General features: G+C 36.7%; 1 protein-coding gene across 1 annotated transcript in view; it reads left to right on the top strand.

Annotated features, from left to right (window-relative positions):
- Nucleotides 1-13,750, top strand: part of LOC124274737 (aminopeptidase N-like) — a 51,101-nt gene that overhangs the window by 19,490 nt on the left and 17,861 nt on the right. The window contains exons 8-11 of the mRNA XM_046710109.1: nucleotides 4,555-4,668; nucleotides 5,190-5,324; nucleotides 10,659-10,724; nucleotides 13,457-13,522. Of these exons, the coding sequence (XP_046566065.1) occupies nucleotides 4,555-4,668; nucleotides 5,190-5,324; nucleotides 10,659-10,724; nucleotides 13,457-13,522 (381 nt within the window). The remainder of the gene's footprint in view (nucleotides 1-4,554; nucleotides 4,669-5,189; nucleotides 5,325-10,658; nucleotides 10,725-13,456; nucleotides 13,523-13,750) is intronic.

Genomic DNA, 13,750 nt, shown 5'->3' on the forward strand with positions numbered 1-13,750 from the left:
GGTGTGACGAGGGAACGCTTTAACCACTAGGCCAACACACAGACATTTCTAAGACACAAACATTGGACGATATCACCCATATCAACAGGCATGGATGTAAGCTGAAACTCCTCTGAGCTTTTAGATTTTATCGTTTAATTCGTTTTACATAAAAAAAATGGCTTTCCCAGGAGATATCGTTTGGGTGAGATCAAGCGATATCTCTTTGGAGAGATCGACGTGACGATATTGCCTCATCATGCCTGTCAGATCATCGTGACGTCATTGGTAATATAACGTCATCGTGAAATGACAGAAATATCACAAAGGTTGATTAGCTTTAGAATCTGTATCAAAACGTCACAGTCACAAAATAAAAGTAGTTCTCATCCATAAGGTTTGTGAATATTGATGAGCTGTATTGATTGCCCCCGAGAAACTTTTTTGACGGTTTATGAACTCAAGGCGGTATAAAGATGTTGGATTGTAAAAAGAACGGATTGTAAAAAGAATGGATTGTAAAAAGAATGAATAAAGCATCAACACAATGGAGCAATTAGCATTGAACAAGTCAATAAACGTGAATCCAACTTGTGATGTATAATAAGTATTGCTGAAAACAAATTTACCCTTATTGTTGATCCTTCGGGCAATATAATTTCAAAACGCACTTTTAGATTAAGGGGATAACTGTACTGTGTTTGACGAATTCGGGGCGTATACCGGTGGTTATATAGCCGCAAATTTAACGTTATAATGACAACAAAACGGAAGCATTCATTGCTGGGCCAAAGCACTTACAGGAACGTATGACAGAATTCTCAGTCAATATTGGACCTGTGAATGTGCCTGCCTCTTCCCAAGTGAAGAATCTAGGAGTTGTTTTTGACTCCCACATGACCATGAACAAGCAGGTCACCCAAATGTGCCAGTCTTCTCACTATCATCTTCATCAGATTGGTAAACTAAGACGATATCTTTCAGATGAAACCGCCAAAACTCTCACTCAAGCAACAGTCATATCTCGCCTTGACTATGCCAATTCACTTTTGTTTGGGATAACAGCTTCCCTGGTTCATCGACTCCAGGTGATACAAAACACAGCCGCCAGGATAATAACTCCTTGTCCTCCATGAGACCACATCACCCCCAGGTTAAGAGAACTGCATTGGCTACCCGTTGCCAGACGCATAAAATTCAAGGTGCTTACCATTATCTACAAGTGCCTGAAGACCAACACTGCTCCATCTTACTTGTCATCTCTTCTAAACAACCATAGACCAACAAGAACTCTTAGATCACAAGATAAAGATCTGCTTATCACCAGACCATCCAGGACCAAATACGGGGACCGCTGCTTTGAATGTGCAGATCCCATGCTATGGAACAACCTCCCTATGTCGCTAAAATCCGCCCCAAGTCTACCAACTTTTCGAAAACATTTAAAGACACATCTATTTGAAATGAAATAGACTGATCTGCACAAGCGCCTGTGAGCAGCCTAGCTGGAACTCGGCGCTATAGAATTATTTTATTATTATTATTATTATTATATCGGCTCCGCTAGCGGCCCCCAATTCGTCAAACACAGTACAGTTATCCCCATTCTAATTCAACTCTTTTTACGCTGTTTTTTCGTAAAAGAAATTCATTATTTAAAGCAGGTCAAAGTTCCTCTGGGTCAAAGGTTAATCATATCACTCCTTGAACTTACACCATCGCCAGAAAAAGTAGTTCCCTTTTCAAACTACACACGTTTATTATGTGCACACAGACTAAATCTGACAATGATGAATAGATCATAGTACTATAGATAAAATGGACGGAATTATGAAACCGCCCTCTAGTTACAGAAATGAGCGGCCCGCTGATTCCTCAACTGCGGGCCATTATCAGTTCTGTTGTCAAATGACGTCACAGCAGGTGACGTCACGCTACAAAATGACGTCATAAATCTTGTTTCATGATCTAACAGTGTTGGGTCAACAACCCGTTGCGAGTTAGTTGTTTGAACTTAAAATTAAATTTATGATTCTGTTTTCTCTTTTTTAACACAAATTTCACCCATTTTAGCTGGATAGGGCAGTTAATTGACCAATGGCTTCTGCAAATGACACAGTCCTGCAATACAGCGTTACCACAATAGAGTAGGGATGCATTCAAAGATTTTGATGAATCGGTTTTCAAATTGCGACCGTATATACTGATTATACGGTCGGAAATTTATGGCATTGACCAATCAGAACTCGTGTTACATACTAAGTTGAATTAGAATTGATTTTGTAACGCTTCACCAGCAATATTCCAGCAATACAACGGCGTCCTGTCAATCAGCGAGGTGAGGCAAGCAGGTGGTCGACATTATGAGCAAAATCCTTCACAGCTTGGGTACAATGACTTGCGGTCAACAGACAACAAAGTCGCCAAATCTGATCACGAATTCATAAAGTCTCCTCAAACTGGGCGTTGGGGTAGCCCAATGATCAAAGCGTCCGCTCGTCACGCTGAAGACCCGGGTTCGATTCCCCACATGAGTACAGTGTGTGAAGCCCATTTCTGGTGTCCCCCGCCGTGATGTTGCTGGAATATTGCTAGAAAGCGGCGTAAAACCACTCAATCACTCTCCTCAAACTGAATGAGAACGGGAAGCAAATATAAGGCTTCGTACAAACACTATCATCTTCTCTTAACCCCAAACCTTCCACAGCATATTGAGGTTTATGTGCGGTTAAAGTCAACATGAGTAAATGTGACTGGCCATAAATCGCTTTAACCCGTCATCGCTATCACGTTGAACATCTCAATGACAACTGCATATATCGGGGAACAAGTTCAAGACGTCGACGATGGGGGCAGGAGATAAAAAAAAGTATCATGGGTAAAGTCTTACTTTCGACCTGTACCCCCTCGCGGCGTCATTAAAACCATTTCGGAGTCTTGAAGTGACTCATAAATCGACAACAATCAGAGATAAATAACATCTGTAGTCATTAATATTCTTCTCTTTCGAGGAGCAGCCATATATCTGGAATATTGCTGAGTGCGGCGTAAAACTAAACTCACTCACTCCCTCACTTTCTTTCGAGGATGCTGCTTGTCAAATAATGAGTGGCCTAACGACGACAAGTTCGCCCACACATGGAAGGCTTGAATATGCACTTGGTTCACACAGTTGGCTTCGATGGCGGTTGGCAGCGACAGTCTTCCCGGAGTGAACGATCGTGTCAAAAACGATAACCTTCAATATGTCCGATATCGAAATAAGAGATTGAAAACATGTTTCTGATCGTGGGCAGGTGCAACTATAAGCATGATATATCCATGAACGAATAGGAAGGATACTCCAACCAACAGCTCCCGCGTATCAAACAACCACCCCCTAGGAAAAAACAACACACACACACACAAACAACAACAACAACAACACACACACACACACACACACACACACACACAAAATCACACACACAAACACACACACCATCTCCCACACACCAACGCACACATACACACACTCACTCCCACACACGACACACACACACACACACAGACACGCACTCACTCACACACACACACACACACACACACACACACACACACACACACACACACAACACACAAATCAAAACAAGGAAGACAAATCAAAGAAAAAAAATATCAATAAATAATGAATAAAAAAAAAAATAATAAAAATATAATAATTTAAATTTAAATAAAAATAAACAATTGCATGAATGACAAATAGAGACTGGTAAGCTAAATGTCTAAAAAAATATCAATAACATATATGAATAAAAATAAAATAATAAAAAAGAATATTACTAATGTTGCAATAACTGACTATTGACTGGTAAGTATATTACATCGTGTTATGTAGTATCCAAGAATATTACTGTCTGAATATGCATAACTGACTATTGACTGGTAAAGTTATAAAACGTCAATAGAGACTCCAAGAATATTACTGTCTGAATGTTGCAATAACTGACTATTGACTGGTAAGTTATATTACATCGTGTTACGTCATGTAGTATCCAAGAATATTACTGTCTGAATGTTGCAATAACTGACTATTGACTGGTAAGTTATATTACATCGTGTTACGTCATGTAGTATCCAAGAATATTACTGTCTGAATGTTGCAATAACTGACTATTGACTGGTAAGTTATATTACATGACTGTAGTAATATTACTGTCTGAATATTGCACTAACTGATTATTGACTGGTAAGTTATATTACATCGTGTTACGCCATGTAGTATCCAAGAATGTTACTGTCTGAATGTTGCAATAACTGACTATTGACTGGTAAGGTATAGTGTATCGTGTGTCTTCATGTAGTGTACAAAAAAATTACTGTCTGAATGTTATAAAAACTGACCTGGGTGGTAAGATAAAGTGCATCGTGTCCCTTCATGTAGTAGTATCGAGAATATTAATGCCTTAATCTGCAATAACTTACTATTGGCTGGTAAGGTAGAGTGCATCGTGTCTCTTCATGTATAGTAGTGTACAAGAATATTGCTGTTTTAACGATGTATCATACAGGTATAATGTTTTTTGTGTGTTGCAGTGGTTCGGCAACATTGTGTCTCCCAAGTGGTGGTGGTGGCTCTGGCTAAACGAGTCCTTCGCCTCCTTCTTGGAGTTCTTTGCGGTCGGCACAATCTATCCTGCCAGGAGGTCGGTGAGTTTTAAAAAACAAATTCCAATTTTCACACTTTAGGATTCAAGGTAAGAATATTACCCCTATGCAGATCGTAAAAGACAGCTGAATATATAGATGTCAGGCGGTTGGTTCGTTATTGACACTATCCATCACAGGCTTGTCTGGTTGTGATTAACATGCAGCTATGATATTTACCCGTGAAAATCCGGGTAAGAATTGATGTTCAGTAACCCATGCTCGCGGTAAGAGATCGGCTCGCTTACTTGTTTGTATCCCAGTAGCAAAGGTCGATGCTCAGTATAAAGGTCACTGGATTGTTTGGTTTTCACTGGATTGTCTGGTCTAGGCACGGTTATTTACAGACCGTCGCCATACATTGCTCTGTGTCGCGATCAACATAAAGGAAAACAAAACCTACAATTTTGTTGAGTGTGGTTAGAAACAAACACACGCACGCACGCACGCACACACACACACACGCACGCACACACACACACACACGAATAACCAAGCCAACAAAACGAAGTTCCTCTTTTCAGACGGAGCAGTTCATAGTGCAGTCGATGCATGCTGCGATGTCCGTAGACGGTGTGCAGACGTCGCACCCGATGACGAACGACGTCGAGAGTAACGCTGAAGTGGAGGGCTCTTTTGACATAATTACATACACCAAGGTAAGTGCGGGTTAGCAGGATGGGGCGGGTGAAATGGGATTTAACGTCGCATTTAAGAGTATTTAAAAATACAGTAAACTATGGTTATATCGAACACAGAGGCACCACCAATTTTAGTTCGTTATAACCGCCGTTCGTTATACGAATTTTGACTGAAATACACAAGTAGCCAGTTTCTTCACTCCCTGAATGAGCCAGGTTTTAGGTCTTGTGTGGGAAATACAGTATTGATTTCAAGACGGTCATTTCGATCATCCGCTTATAGTCTGACACAAACAGCACTCTGTTTGAGCTGTACTTAATGTCTTAAGGGTAATACGGTCTGATGTACTCCTCTTTGTAGCAGTGTCATCCCTCGCCTACTGCTCGGGTGTAGCAGTGTCACCCGAGCGGTAGGCGAGGGATGACACTGCTACAAAGAGGCGTACATCAGACCGTATTACCCTCGAGAGAAGCATACAACTTATAATGTATAATTATAATTAAATATTCAGTTGCAACAGGGACGGTAGGGTAGCCTAGTGGTTAAAGCTTTCGATTCCCAACATGGGCACAATGGTGTCCCCCGCCGTGATATTGCTGGAATAGTAATAAAATCGGCGTATAACCAAACTCACTCACTCACTCAGTTGCAACACTGGCCTTAGACAAGGGGAAATACTGTCACCACTCATTGAAGATTTAGAATTAGACTTTCACGAAAATGTTTTTGATGGTTTAGACATTGGTGACTTTACTTTATTTTACTTCTATTATCGGCGATATAGTCTGAATGGGTAGAACTGCTGCTGGATTAAGTCATAACTTGATTCTCTTTCTATTTACCGTAACTTCGGTGTAAGACATGGTGATTAACTGTGAAAACTGAAAGAACTAAATTGTAATATTTAGAAAATCTCAGGAAGCAATAAATATACATTTTATGTTTGATTCAGCTTTAGAAATTTTAAAGGGGTTTAATCTTTCAGTGATATGAAATGGTAATCTCAGTCATACAATCAAGGTGTTAGCCGAGAAGGGATTAAAATCTGTGCTGCGTAAGTTTAAGTTAAGAAAAATAAGTTAGATGCTATTGGTGAAGTTAAGGAAAATAAGTCAGACGCTATTAATGAAGTTAAGAAAAATAAGTCAGACGCTATTAATGAAGTTAAGAAAAATAAGTCAGACGCTATTAATGAAGTTAAGAAAAAGTCAGACGCTATTTATGAAGTTAAGAAATATAAGTTAGATGCTATTAATGAAGTTAAGAAAAATAAGTCAGACGCTATTAATGAAGTTAAGAAAAATAAGTCAGACGCTATTAATGAAGTTAAGAAAAATAAGTCAGACGCTATTAATGAAGTTAAGAAAAATAAGTCAGACGCTATTAATGAAGTTAAGAAAAATAAGTCAGACGCTATTAATGAAGTTAAGAAAATAAGTTAGATGCTATTACTGAAGTTAAGAAAAATAAGTGAGATGCTATTAATGAAGTTAAGAAAATAAGTCAGACGCTATTGATGAAGTTAAGAAAAATAAGTCAGACGCTATTGATGAAGTTAAGAAAATAAGTTAGATGCTATTAATGAAGTTAAGAAATATAAGTCAGATGCTTATTAATGAAGTTAAGAAAACAAGTTAGATGCTATTAATGAAGTTAAGAAAAATAAGTCAGACGCTATTAATGAAGTTAAGAAAAATAAGTTAGATGCTATTAATGAAGTTAAGAAAAATAAGTCAGACGCTATTAATGAAGTTAAGAAAAATAAGTTAGATGCTATTAATGAAGTTAAGAAAAATAAGTTAGATGCTATTAATGAAGTTAAGAAAATAAGTCAGATGCTATTAATGAAGTTAAGAAAAATAAGTTAGATGCTATTAATGAAGTTAAGAAAAATAAGTCAGACGCTATTAATGAAGTTAAGAAAAATAAGTTAGATGCTATTAATGAAGTTAAGAAAAATAAGTTAGACGCTATTAATGAAGTTAAGAAAAATAAGTTAGATGCTATTAATGAAGTTAAGAAAATAAGTTAGATGCTATTAATGAAGTTAAGAAAAATAAGTTAGACGCTATTAATGAAGTTAAGAAAAATAAGTTAGATGCTATTGGTGAAGTTAAGAAAAATAAGTCAGACACTATTAATGAAGTTAAGAAAAATAAGTCAGACACTATTAATGAAGTTAAGAAAAATAAGTCAGACGCTATTAATGAAGTTAAGAAAAATAAGTCAGACACTATTAATGAAGTTAAGAAAAATAAGTTAGATGCTATTAATGAAGTTAAGAAAAATAAGTTAGATGCTATTGGTGAAGTTAAGAAAAATAAGTCAGACACTATTAATGAAGTTAAGAAAAATAAGTCAGACACTATCAATGAAGTTAAGGAAAATAAGTCAGACGCTATTAATGAAGTTAAGAAAAATAAGTCAGACACTATAAATGAAGTTAAGAAAAATAAGTTAGATGCTATTAATGAAGTTAAGAAAATAAAGTTAGACGTTATTAATGAAGTTAAGAAAAATAAGTTAGATGCTATTAATGAAGTTAAGAAAAATAAGTTAGATGCTATTAATGAAGTTAAGAAAAATAAGTCAGACGCTATTAATGAAGTTAAGAAAAATAAGTCAGACACTATAAATGAAGTTAAGAAAAATAAGTTAGATGCTATTAATGAAGTTAAGAAAAATAAGTCAGACGCTATTAATGAAGTTAAGAAAAATAAGTTAGATGCTATTAATGAAGTTAAGAAAAATAAGTCAGACGCTATTAATGAAGTTAAGAAAAATAAGTCAGACGCTATAAATGAAGTTAAGAAAAATAAGTCAGACACTATTAATGAAGTTAAGAAAAATAAGTCAGACGCTATAAATGAAGTTAAGAAAAATAAGTCAGACACTATTAATGAAGTTAAGAAAAATAAGTTAGATGCTATTGGTGAAGTTAAGAAAAATAAGTCAGACACTATTAATGAAGTTAAGAAAAATAAGTCAGACACTATTAATGAAGTTAAGGAAAATAAGTCAGACGCTATTAATGAAGTTAAGAAAAATAAGTCAGACACTATAAATGAAGTTAAGAAAAATAAGTTAGATGCTATTAATGAAGTTAAGAAAAATAAGTCAGACGCTATTAATGAAGTTAAGAAAAATAAGTTAGATGCTATTAATGAAGTTAAGAAAAATAAGTTAGATGCTATTAATGAAGTTAAGAAAAATAAGTCAGACACTATTAATGAAGTTAAGAAAAATAAGTCAGACACTATAAATGAAGTTAAGAAAAATAAGTTAGATGCTATTAATGAAGTTAAGAAAAATAAGTTAGATGCTATTAATGAAGTTAAGAAAAATAAGTTAGATGCTATTAATGAAGTTAAGAAAAATAAGTCAGACACTATTAATGAAGTTAAGAAAAATAAGTCAGACGCTATTAATGAAGTTAAGAAAAATAAGTCAGACACTATTAATGAAGTTAAGAAAAATAAGTCAGACACTATAAATGAAGTTAAGAAAAATAAGTTAGACGCTATTAATGAAGTTAAGAAAAATAAGTTAGATGCTATTAATGAAGTTAAGAAAAATAAGTCAGACACTATAAATGAAGTTAAGAAAAATAAGTTAGACGCTATTAATGAAGTTAAGAAAAATAAGTCAGACGCTATAAATGAAGTTAAGAAAAATAAGTTAGATGCTATTAATGAAGTTAAGAAAAATAAGTTAGATGCTATTAATGAAGTTAAGAAAAATAAGTCAGACACTATAAATGAAGTTAAGAAAAATAAGTTAGACGCTATTAATGAAGTTAAGAAAAATAAGTCAGACGCTATAAATGAAGTTAAGAAAAATAAGTCAGACGCTATAAATGAAGTTAAGAAAAATAAGTTAGATGCTATTAATGAAGTTAAGAAAAATAAGTCAGACACTATTAATGAAGTTAAGAAAAATAAGTTAGATGCTATTAATGAAGTTAAGAAAAATAAGTCAGACACTATAAATGAAGTTAAGAAAAATAAGTTAGATGCTATTAATGAAGTTAAGAAAAATAAGTTAGACGCTATTAATGAAGTTAAGAAAAATAAGTTAGATGCTATTAATGAAGTTAAGAAAAATAAGTCAGACACTATAAATGAAGTTAAGAAAAATAAGTTAGATGCTATTAATGAAGTTAAGAAAAATAAGTCAGACGCTATTAATGAAGTTAAGAAAAATAAGTCAGACGCTATTAATGAAGTTAAGAAAAATAAGTTAGATGCTATTAATGAAGTTAAGAAAAATAAGTCAGACGCTATTAATGAAGTTAAGAAAAATAAGTTAGATGCTATTAATGAAGTTAAGAAAAATAAGTCAGACGCTATTAATGAAGTTAAGAAAAATAAGTTAGATGCTATTAATGAAGTTAAGAAAAATAAGTCAGACGCTATTAATGAAGTTAAGAAAAATAAGTTAGATGCTATTAATGAAGTTAAGAAAAATAAGTCAGACGCTATTAATGAAGTTAAGAAAAATAAGTCAGACGCTATTAATGAAGTTAAGAAAAATAAGTCAGACGCTATTAATGAAGTTAAGAAAAATAAGTCAGACGCTATTAATGAAGTTAAGAAAAATAAGTCAGACACTATAAATGAAGTTAAGAAAAATAAGTCAGACACTATTAATGAAGTTAAGAAAAATAAGTTAGACGCTATTAATGAAGTTAAGAAAAATAAGTTAGATGCTATTAATGAAGTTAAGAAAAATAAGTCAGACGCTATTAATGAAGTTAAGAAAAATAAGTTAGATGCTATTAATGAAGTTAAGAAAAATAAGTTAGATGCTATTAATGAAGTTAAGAAAAATAAGTTAGATGCTATTAATGAAGTTAAGAAAAATAAGTTAGATGCTATTGATGAAGTTAAGAAAAATAAGTTAGCTGCTATTAATAAAGTTAAGAAAAATAAGTTAGATGCTAGACTTTCTCTTGAGTTAATTAATCCTTTGATTGAACCAGTGCTACATTATGTGTATGCCATATGGAGGTGGAAATAAGCTGTGCATTGAACGAGTTTGTCGTTAATGTTGTGAATAGCAGCAATAAAACCCTTTACGCATCTAGAAGAAATCTCTGCTAAGAGCAGAGTTGATTGTACAACTGTGACAATATGATTGTTTCAGTAGTGTTACAACAGTACGATGCTGTTTGTATAGACATCGAGTCTTAGACATGTAACACTCAATCCATACAATGTATGGGGACAGTCCTAGTCTCCGGCTGTTGTGTTGGTTGTCTCGGCCGCTTGCTGTATGTTCTGGTCTAAATGCTTGAACTAAAATTACTGATGATGTAAATTGCGAATGTAACGTTTTTCTACAATTTGTAGGGGGCTTGCGTAGTTCGAATGATGCACTTCACCATGGGACACGACCTTTTCATCAGAGGACTCAATGTAAGTACGGTTTGATGTGACAATTTTTCATCATGGGAAATGACATTTTCATCAATGTGAGTACGTTTTGATGACAATATTCATCATTTACAGTCATTTAATGACGGGACCAAGTTTACACATATACACAAGTTAAGTTTATATATACAAAGTTACACTAAAAGCATTTTTCCATACACACATTAAGTATGTCAATAAGGCCAAATGTATCGAAAATGCTGAGTAAGACATTTTTAAGTAAGATAAATTTTTAAAGGAAATCAAGATAAAAAGTAAACTCTGTCAAAAAAAATGAAACGCAACCCCTGTCCTCAGATATGAAAAATTCGTTTGAATGAAGTTATTGCTTCCAAACTAAATTTTATTCGAATGTATTGAAATGATACACGTAATTAATGAAGATTACCATCCAAACAACTGCATTTGTACGCATAAGTGTATTTTATTGCTTATTCCGTCACAACGCATGAAATGACCCTCATGGTGACTGCGCACAAAAAAACCACATGCAAATCATGAAAATGGCAGTTAATGTAGGGGTGTATAAAAGCCCATGTGGTTCCGTATTATATTCATTCATTTGTCGCCGAAAAGCTGTGTTAAAAATGCCACGATTGAGTGCTGCCGACCGAAATATCGCCATTGGTCGTGTTCAAGCCGGAGAAAGTTTTGGAACTGTTGCACGGCACCTAAATGTTCACAAAACAACGATATCCCGACTTTGGAGCCGCTACAACAACTTCAATTTGACCAACGATCGCCCGAGAAGTGGAAGGCCAAGAATCACGACCCCCCTTCAAGATCGGTACATCCGGGTCCATCACCTGCGTAATCGGCATGCCCTACCAACCGTGACTGCCACACAAATACCAGGTTTGAGGAGAGTGTCAGCTCAAACGATTAGGAACCGTCTGAAAGAAGCGGGTTTACGTGCCTGTAGACCAGTTGTTGGACCTGTACTACGCCCCCTACATCGACGCCGACGACTCAGGTGGTGCAACAACGTAAGGATACGGACTTTACACAACTGGAGGCGAATCTGGTTTTCTGATGAATCACGTTTTCTTTTGCAACGTCACGACGGAAGACAGCGTCTGTATAGGAGACGTCATAAACGTTTTGCGCCCATCTGCGTCCGACAGGTGGACAGATTTGGCGGAGAAAGCGTCATGGTTTGGGGAACCATCTCATACAACCAGAAATCAGACTTGGTGATCGTTCCAGGGAACCTGACAGCCCAACGTTACATCAACCACGTGTTAGAGCTTCACCTTCTCCCGATTATTGACCAACAGACACAGATTTTTCAACGGGACAACGCCCGGCCTCATACTGCACGTGCAACAATGAACTTTCTGCAGAATTCCAACGTCAATGTCTTGCCATGACCCTCTAAATCACCAGACCTCAACCCTATTGAACACCTGTGGGATACTCTGGATCGACGCGTACGTCAACGTCAGCCGCCGCCACAGACGCTGCAACAGCTCGCCGTTGCACTGCAGGAGGAGTGGAGAGCCATTCCCCAGGAAAGAATCCAGCGTCTTATCCGTTCTTGTCCAAGGAGCTGCCGTGCAGTGATTGCAGCGCGTGGTGCTCATACGAGATACTGAGAAAGACGCCCCCCCTGGTGACAAACTGGTGTCTGTGAGATGACTTTTGAAATGACAATTTTAAACATGCCCATCTGGGTTATTATTCTGCCAAATTTCAGCCTTCTGTCTTCAATAATAAAAATGCCGTGTCGTCCTAAAACTTCAGATCAAAATCTCTAAAATACAGGGGTTGCGTTTCTTTTTTGACAGAGTTTACTTCTACGTTACAGTAAATGAAATACACTTTTCGCGTTTAGTCACTAACTTGCTCACAGATTGATGATCTTTTGAAGATAAAAAAATCTCCTTTTTTTTGTTCACACATTCTTCAGTACTTCAGGGTCTTCAACATTCAAGAAACGTGAAGGTCCGGGATAGAATATCGGCCTTCAGTAACCCATGCTTGTCGTAAGAGGCGACTAACGGGATGGGGTGGTCAGGCTCGCTGTCTTGGTTGACACATGTCATCGGTTCCCAATTGCGCAGATCGATGCTCATGCTGTTGATCACTGGATTGTCTGGTCTAGACTCGATTATTTACAGACCGCCGCCATATAGCTGGAATATAGCTGAGTGTGGCGTAAAACTAAACTCACTCACTCACTCAACGTTCAAAATAAACAACGTCCAAAATATACACACTGGACGTTAATGGACGTAAACGTGTACGCAAGTCTACGCAGGCATACAAGACTCACATTTCAATGAATAAAAGGTCGTTGCTCCAAGCTTGGAAAACATTAAATTTTGTGGTGGCAATTTGATCCTGGATCCTGTTTGACAAGCGTCCGTAGCCTTGAGTCAGTCGTAGTTCTATGCTGAGGTATGAAGGGGGCGGTGGGGTAGCCTAGTGGTTAAAGCGTTTGCTCGTCACGTCGAAGGCCCAGGTTCGATTCCCCACATGGGTACAATATGTGAAGCCCATTTCTGGTGTCCCCCGCCGTGATATTGCTGGAATATTGCTAAAAACGGCGTAAAAACTCACTCACTTACTCTCTCTTGGCGTTACGATCAGGGTATGTGTTAGACTGGTTTGGCAATGTGATCCACTGTACACTCGAAAATGGTGCATGAAATGATAGAACAAATAATTTCAGATTATACTTTCACAATTTTGGACAATAATTACTGTTTCAGCTGTATTTGAAGAGACATCAGTACGGCGTTGCAGAGCACAAGGACCTATTCAACGCTCTGACAGAGGTACGTCACGGTTCTACACACATCACCCGTGAAGGTCCGGGTTAGAATGAGCCTTCAGTAACCCATGCTTGTCGTAAGAGGCGACTAACGGGATCGGGTGGTCAGGCTCGCTGACTTGGTTGACACATGTGATCGGTTCCAAATTGCGCAGACCAGTGATCATGCTGTTGATCACTGGAAAGTCTGGTCCAGACTCGATTATTTACAGACCGCCGCCATATAGCTGAA

Source organism: Haliotis rubra, unplaced genomic scaffold, assembly GCF_003918875.1.
Source record: "Haliotis rubra isolate DU_JTF1 unplaced genomic scaffold, ASM391887v1 Scf194, whole genome shotgun sequence".
NCBI lineage: Eukaryota > Metazoa > Mollusca > Gastropoda > Lepetellida > Haliotidae > Haliotis > Haliotis rubra.